This window comes from Tasmannia lanceolata, unplaced genomic scaffold (genome assembly GCF_043159265.1).
Source record: "Tasmannia lanceolata isolate RefF3 unplaced genomic scaffold, GAP_Taslan_0.1 ptg000002l, whole genome shotgun sequence".
Lineage (NCBI taxonomy): Eukaryota > Viridiplantae > Streptophyta > Magnoliopsida > Canellales > Winteraceae > Tasmannia > Tasmannia lanceolata.
This window is the reverse complement of record NW_027518679.1, coordinates 31,451,371-31,459,742: the sequence shown is the minus strand read 5'-3', so window position 1 is coordinate 31,459,742 and position 8,372 is coordinate 31,451,371. Positions and strand designations below refer to the sequence as shown.

At 37.7% G+C, this 8,372-nt stretch overlaps 1 protein-coding gene across 1 annotated transcript; it reads right to left on the bottom strand.

The window, feature by feature from the left end:
- Nucleotides 1–718: 718 nt before the first annotated feature.
- On the bottom strand, nt 719–7,187 carry LOC143884069 (uncharacterized). The gene is made up of 4 exons (XM_077387449.1): nt 5,905–7,187; nt 2,032–2,239; nt 1,777–1,906; nt 719–1,086 (listed from the first exon to the last, which is right to left on the bottom strand). The coding sequence occupies exons 1-4, from the start codon at nt 6,798–6,800 to the stop codon at nt 827–829; spliced, it is 1,494 nt and encodes a 497-aa protein (XP_077243564.1). The 5' UTR covers nt 6,801–7,187; the 3' UTR covers nt 719–826.
- Nucleotides 7,188–8,372: the final 1,185 nt, after the last annotated feature.

Here is an 8,372-nt window from a genome sequence, read left to right as displayed (position 1 = left end):
TCCACATAAGTAAGGGGACTAGGGTCGCTTAAATAACTCTGTAAAGGCAGGCATATGATCCCAGGATTAAGTTAGTTCTCTGGTTATGGGATTAGAAGGAGTTATGAACAAATACTGCCCAAATCGAAGTTGGTTTCGTTATTTTAAAACCGTAATTTTTAGTTGAGAAAACGGTTCCTACACATATGTGTAGAGAGTTCTCTACACACTAGCTTAAAATACAGTGGGGGCCCACATTGTTTGGGTGATCCAAGCCATCCATTTTAAAGGCCCTCACATAGATAGGGTGTCTGCAAAAAATCAGATCCATAGGATCATCCCAACCCTACGATTTGTGGAGGTAAAATGTATGTCTTTAAACCTTCACAAATTAGTCTATTTTTTGTCCCCACAGTTTGAATGGTTAGGATGATCCTATGGATCTGATTTTTTTTGGACACCCTATCTATGTGAGGACCTTAAAAATGAATGGTTTGGATCACCCAAATAATGTGGCCCCCACTATATTTTAAGCTAGTGTGTAGGAACCGTTTTCTCTTTTTAGTTATATTTAACATTTGCTACATGAATTATGTTGAGATTAGTGAACAAATTGTCTTGGATTTCAGTATCCATTTGTTCTCTCTCTAATTTTTAGTTTTTGGTGTTTTTCACTTTCACTGACTCATCTCATTATCATCAGCCTGAAGACAAAATACATGAATGGACACATTAGATATATAGAATTGGGATTGAAAGAATTAAAAAAATCAGAAAGAGAAAATTAGACGAAACCCCATGTGATTAATCAGTTAAGCCAAATAAAAAGATATCACTGATCTTTGTATCATGAATTTGTTGTTCTCCATATGCCTTTGGATGAAGAATTTGTTATCTTAACAACCTTTCTTTTCTGTTTTCTCCTATGAAGTCCTGCGATGTTTTCATCCACCTTTGCTACCTTAATAGTCACCTTTACAATGTGATGATCTGAAGTCCCTTTCGATGAAATCACTGCATAGGACCCCGGCACGAACTTGTATGGTGAATCCGGCGATGCCAATATGTAATCAACTCGTGTTCCATACTTACACGTCCCCTGAACATCTGCCACATACCATGAAACAAGGAAAACAAATTAGCATTCTGTTCTCATCATCACATGTTAGAACAACCACAACATTTACTTGGAAGCAATTAAGGGTTTGTTTGGTTGTGTGGCATAAACTCGAAGAGTAGTGGAATAAGTAGTCAACTGGAAGGAAACAAGCATTGGATTTGCCTGGAATTACCTCAGAGAATAGTGGTAAGTGGTGTACGGTTGCACGGCATAGACTTGGAGTAGTGGGATAAGTTTGGGTGTCATTGCCAACATAAAGAGAAGAGAGAGTGGAGGGGGGAGAGAAAAAGCACCATTCCCATGAAATTTCAAGCAAAATTCCACCTTTTGTGGATCTTGGCTTGAATGTTATAAGGAGGGACAAGAATCCCACCTCAGCAGACATGCAATAATTAGCCAAGAGACATCCCAGGAAATCTCCATGGAGTTCACCGCTATATTGACAACCAAACAGGGAATTTTTGTGACGTGGCACCCAAATGCCAAGCAAAATCCCCAAGCCTCCCTATCTTTTGTGCAACCAAACACACCCAATGATCTCAATTTGATCAGACCATCAACATGTACAATGGTATGCTTATCACCACTATACTATGATTGAAGTGTCCCGTAGGATCATTATTTACAATTAAATTTTTTGGGAGCAACAGGCATAATTAGTAGTTAAAATCCCATACGTTGTCCTTTGGCGATCATGACTACAGCTTCACATTCCCCCGCAAAACTTTTGGCATCTATGTATTTCTTCCCCTTCAAGAACTTCATTACCTCCAACTTTGGCGTTGGTTTTCCAATCTCCTCATAGTACTGAAACACACCAATTTCTTAATGTTAGAAGCTTTGAAGCTCATTTTTGTATTTCAGACATGGCCTTTCTTCGCATTGATATATCGATCATTAAAAAATGAAACAAAAACAAGTAGGAATTTTACTTTTACAATATCTCTCCATCTTTCGGCGGAGTAATCTGTTTCATCAAGAGAATTGAGGGCTCCAGCAAGTATGTGTGGGGCATCATCAGATTGAATTATTGTGTTTATCTGTTTCATTCTCCAGTTCTCATCTAGATGATCAAGGTGGGTGCAATGGAAGTTTACTTCTCCTGCTTGAGGAACATCCACTGTAGCCTTCAATACATTCCTGTGCCCCACGAAGACATTAGAGACATCTCATAATACATCCAATACACTCCTATATGCGAATGAGACCTTAAACATAATGGCAAAACACACAAGATTTACACTGTCCAGCATAGAACTATTGTGAAAAGACATGAGATTTTTCACTATATTGCAAGGAACAATATAATGCCTTCTTGTTACCAAATAAGTTACGTATGTCAGATTTCTAAAGTGGGAGGAGAGTCTTGAAAGATCTCAAAGAGATAAATTATATCTCAGCATTCTGTACTGAGAAAGATTGGATAGTAAACCCAGCTGAGTGCTTACAGAACAAAATTCGATTGTAAAATTTAAACTGATGGCAGAGTGCTCTCCAGAAAAGATTCTTCATAACAGGATGGCTCCCATAAATCTACAATTTGGCTGTAGGCCTGTAGCCTAGATCTTGTAATCAGTGTTCACTCTTACTGCAGTCAGATTTCATCGTTGGTGCACAAAATTTTGAGTTTCATGAGTTGTATATTTTTCTGTTGATTTTTACATCTGACCAAATTCAAAACTGAAAGAGTGGCATAGGATTCAAGAAGCTGAAATGCTCTGCTGAGCTGAAATGGCACCGAGAACTGATTCTCGTACTGCAGATTACATAAATGTCTAGATAGCAGGTGTGAGTGGACACACTTCAAATACAGATGGTATTGATATTTCCATACAAATCTTTATTACCACTCTATTAGATTTCATGAATGTCTAGATAACAGGTGTGAGCGGACACAGTTTCGGTTATGTATAAGAACAAAGAGATTGAAATCTGTAGATATACCCTCACAGGGAGAAAAAAATAAGAAACTTTATGCAATGCACTAACATAGGATATGGATTCCTGTAAGATATCTGAACCATAAGCGGAGTATAACAATTTTAACTCCATACAAAGATTATTTAAGTGATTTGAACGGTCTATGAGTGACTATATTGGCAGGTGATGTAGTTATAACTGCTACTAATTTACTTGAAGGCATTGTAAAAAATGAACTTGATTTTTCTGATGATCATCCATCTTTATATTGACGATGAAGCGTTTGTTCATCAATGGGCATACCCTTTGTTAGACCCCAAGAAAGATGATCACGAGGCGATTGTGTAGGCAACCAACACACCCTCTCATTTTGTATTTCAGTCTTCATCGGGCAGGTGTGCGTGAACAGCTATCTTGGCCACACGAGACAACACGAGGCCCCGTTCGTATGGTTGGGAGGACATTTTTATAGGTTGTGATCCAGCAGCCTTAGGCCTAGGCGATCCTAGATTTGGGAAGTGGAATGGAGAAGCACACAGGAATTATCAAAAGATTTGTTCTTAAGAGGTGGCTATGGATTATTAGTCTCTAAATATAGGACAGAGAATATGTGAGGATATGAACAAAGACTTCTCAGGGCGACCATTACCAAGGTATCTTCTGTATCTTGCCATGAAGACTCCCGCTTAAGTAGACAAGCCTGAAAGAAGCCTAAAAGCTACAAGTATAGCCGTAGGAGAGATACAGGGAGAGTTGTTATTGATGTTGGGGACAAAGTTTGTTAACAAAAGTGCAGGGAAGCAATCTAGGCATTTTCTAGAAAAATGGCGATGGTGAATTGTTATAGTAGAGATGCGCCTAATATCTCTAGACACTAGAAACTATTTGGATTATCATAATTCTTTGGTTTGGTATGGTGCAATTGTTGTTTGTTTTTGCATACCATTTATTCTTGGTTAATGTTGTATACAATATTTTGTAACTTGAATATGGATGTTATACTTTATGATGAAGACATTGATCCATATTAGGGATAAATATTATTTGAATGCTTTTGAATGGAAAAATGAGCCTCCCATGATATTTTCTGAAGTATCCTGGTGCAAGAGAGGATATTTCCCCATAATGAACTATTGTAGAATCTAAAGCTAGCGAATGTTATTTACAGATTGAGTTTGAAGATAAGTTGTCAGTAGTCCTGTCTGAATCTTTACTTCAATTTCTCTGTTATATCAATGGAAAGTGCAGAGTCCCATGACAGGAAATTCGCTGTTCTAATTGTGTTCCTGTGATAGGTTGCTATCATATATGTTAACTAACAAAAAATTGAGTCATGTTAAGCCGAGTTTGATATCTTGTTTGTCGTCCTGTCTAATTCATGGTTATCATCTCACAATTTTATTTGTAAAGTCAACATACATATATGAAGAAAAATAGTTACCAACAAAAAAAAATTCCGGATCACGTTCTACAAAACTAAACAAACAAATTTTACAAAGGAAATTTCAGGAACATTCTTGCAAAAGACTAAATGCTTATGAAACCATTGCCACAAACTGCTTTTCAGGTAATACTAACTGGATTACAAATTTACAAAGGAAAATTTAGGAACATTCTTGCAAAAGATTAAATGCTTAATAAACCATTACTACAAACTGGTTTTCAGGTAAACTGGATTACAAATTTTGCAAGGGAAATTTTAAGAACATTCTTGTAAAAGACTAAATGCTTATGAAACCATTACTACAAACTGCTTTTCAGGTAATACTGGATTCTTCACAAAGTATATATGAATGTCAACCAGTAAAATGGGACTGATAAAACAGTAAATGCTTATGAAACCATTTAAATGAGAATTAAAAGAAGCAAGACATATGCAAAAAAAAAAAAAAAAAAAATGCACTGCTCATGGATTTCAAATAACTAAGAAGATACGATCTGGATAATCACAGAAGAGTCATGGGAAAATACGAGGGATACATATCCATGGGAAGTCACAAAAGAACACTAACAATCAGACCCAACCGTAAACATGAAATTTTGTAAAAGAAAAATATTTAACAAATGGCTAATCCCCCAAGTAACAATGAAGAGTATTAAAAGGGTCAACACATATTGTCAACTTTAAGGTCATATTTGTCTGCCATGAAATTTTTTCCCATGGAATTTTAGTTTAACAATTGGTGAGAGATAGCTAGGGAGGGTGGGATAAGGAGAAACTAGAGAGGGCATGAGTGAGATGAGGGCGAGAAAAGGCTGAAAACTGTTGCTAACCCAAATCAGTTCACAACGTGATTGATCTTCTTAGAGGGAAGACCAAGCTCTTGACCCACTTCAAAGGAAGGGTCAGTCCTTTGTGCTCAAAGACACAATTTCTGGGATAATTTTATTGATTTCAAGTTATTTATATGAAATAAAACCACTTAACAACCAAGAGATTTAATCCTGTAAAACCGCTAAATATAGGGCAAAGTAAGACTTAATTCCACTAACCCTTATCCAAAGAGTCCTGCTAATTCTACAAACTAAAACAAAAACTCTTATCCTACCTTCATGATAAGATCTCATGAAATAACAAGCAACTTACTTATCCCATCCTAGGTACATAACAAAAACAAGGAAAATAATAACTCTATTCAAAATATAATTTATTTTTTCCCTTATTTTTAGTCACTTCACATCTATAACAATTCCATCCCCCACTCCCCCCTTCCTGATTTTACTTACAAACTTAAATGATGAAACAGAGAATCAGGGTAACTGTTTATGTTCAAGAAAAGAGATACATACTCATGGAAGTCTAAAGATACATACTCATAAATTCTCTACCAAAAAAAAAACTCATGGAAGTCTAGAAAAGCTACAAGAGAGAAATGGGCACGCACCTAAAGTCGGTATCATCGAAGATCTTTTGAACCTTCCATCTCTTTATAGGCCACTTGGAAAGAACAGCATTCCCATACTCGGGTGCCCAACTCTCGGCAAACACATACTTCATCCCCAAAGCATCAGCCAAATCAGACAGAGGTTTCATGCCTTTCTCTTCATCTGCCTTCACATCTTGCAGAGCTAAAATATCTGCATCAACCTCTTTCAGAACCTCCAAAATTGTTCTATTATTTCTTAATCTCTCACCATCCTTATAGTCCACTTTATGGGTAGGGAAACTCAAACTTGACTTGATAGGAATTTTCCCTCTCTGAATTCTATTAGCCCTCAAATTATCTTCATTGAACTGTAACTGTCTGTTCCGTTCTAACGAAATCTCGTTATCAGGGAGATTGATCGACACCCGTAATTTTGATTTTCCATATCTCTGTTGCTTAGACAAAAAATCAGAAGAAGCATTCATGGAGTGAGAATACAACTTTGAAGCTTGCTTAAGTATACTCCTTGGATGATCATTCACTGACTTGCCTCGAATTTTTGCCTTCAAGTAGTCCTCCTCTCTGTAATCAGAAACAATGACTGATTTCTCACTGTTGGGAACTGCAGGGGCCATGGAGAACATTGCAGCGTTGAATGTTGCAATTCGAATTGGTTGGGCGGATTCGAGTCCGTTTAGATGGTTATCAGATTCTGTTTTTGGTTGAGTTTTTGGGTTCGACTTTCCGAATCTCCTGATAATGATTTTGGACTTAACACGACTCCGAATTGGCCATCGGAGTTTTGAGCAAAGGCGGCGGAGTTTGTGGTTGAGGAGTTTGAGCATTTTAGAGAGATGGGTATTGGAGAAAATGGATCTGTGAATTGTCTTTACTTTGGAGAAGAAGTTGGTCATTGCTCTTGCAGTTTGACATATGAGGGGAGATTAAAACTGTTTAATTTGGGTTTAGTTGAAAAGGAGAGGAGTTATGTGAGAAATGGGTGGAGTGACATGTGGCAGACAGATAGGTAGTGATAAGGGGTTGTGGGGATGTCTGAGGAAGATGTGAGGAGAGAGAGGGGGGTAGAGAGAGAATGAGAGAGAGAGAGAGAGAGAGAGAGAGAGAGAGAGAGATGGATAGATTGAGAGACGTAAAGAGAGAAACTACCCCAGCTTACCCATCAAAAGAAAAAAAAGGTAAAGAGAATGAGAGAATTTGGGAGAGAGAATTAAAGTGATAAATGGAGAGGGAGAGAGAGGGAGAGACATAGAGAGATACAGAGAGAAATTGAGAGAGATTAAGAGTAGTAATGAGAGAATGAGAGAGAGATTAAGAGGTAAAGAGAGAATAAGAGAGACAGAGATTTAGAGAGGTAAAGAGAGAATGTGAGAGAGAGAGAAAGAGAGAGATTTACAAAGGTAAAGAGAGAAGGAGAGAGAGATTTAGAGTGGTAAAGAGAGAAAGAGAGAGGCAGAGAGAGAGGGAGAGATATAAATTGGGAGAGAGAGAGAGAGAGAGAAGACAGATAAATTGGGAGAGATAAAAAGAGAAACTGAGAGAGAGAGAGGCCCCAACTGCTCCCTGAAAGGAGAGAGAAAATGAGAGATAAAGAGAGAAAGTGAGAGAAGAAGACAGATAAATTGGGAGAGAGAGAGAGGCCAAGCCAACTGCTCCCAGAAAGGAAGGGGAGTTTTGATTGGGGCAATTGAGCTCTCTCTCTAAGATACCCAAAACCCAACAACTCCACAACCATGTAGCTTGGATTCTTGTTTGCATCAACGTCACCCACTTGCCACGTGTAACAAAGCTGACGTCTATGGCGGACCCTGACAATTAAAAACTAGTTGGCTGTGAAGCTTTTTCCCCTTCCATTTTCAACTCCTCATCTATCTGGATTTTGTTGTATAATCTATAAACGGTATTGTTCTCATTAAGTACCAGAATGCCCTTCATATTTTTATAGAGTCAACAGAAATTTCAGGGTTAGATACTTAGATTTTAGCTCTTTCTAGTGACCATGTATTGCAATAAGCATTTTTAAGGCCCATTTATTTTAAACTCACATTGGGCCTTGGCTACATGCCTTGCATATTGGGCTTTGGCTATTTCTATGTGGAACCTTTTTCCATTTAATTATATACAAAAGAACCAAGGTGCTGTTTGGATGAAGGGAAATAATTTTTTTGGATTTTTTTTCCCATGGAAAATTGAATTTTCCTGTGTTGGGTCAGCTTCTCCTGAAAAGGATTCCACTCCTGGGGTTAATGGGAATAGTTGTTCTCGTTTCCACAGAATGATTTGGGACTGATTTTCTATCTCCCCTTGGGAAAAGGCTGTTAATGAAGGATATGTACAGAGTTGGGGAGAGCCCTTGTGCTCAGTTTCAATTATGAAAGTTATTATCTTTTCCCTGTACCCAAATGCCCCCCTAAATTTTATATTCTAAGTGCCACTGGGACTAGTATTAATATAGATAGGTTATTGAT

Coding starts and splice junctions, on each gene's coding strand:
- LOC143884069 (XM_077387449.1), bottom strand. CDS start 6,800: ATGACCAACTTCTTCTCCAAAGTAAAGACAATTCACAGATCCATTTTC. Junction 2,240..5,904: donor TTCGATGATACCGACTTTAG/GTGCGTGCCCAT, acceptor CGTGGGGCACAG/GAATGTATTGAAGGCTACAG. Junction 1,087..1,776: donor CATGATCGCCAAAGGACAAC/GTATGGGATTTT, acceptor GGTATGTGGCAG/ATGTTCAGGGGACGTGTAAG.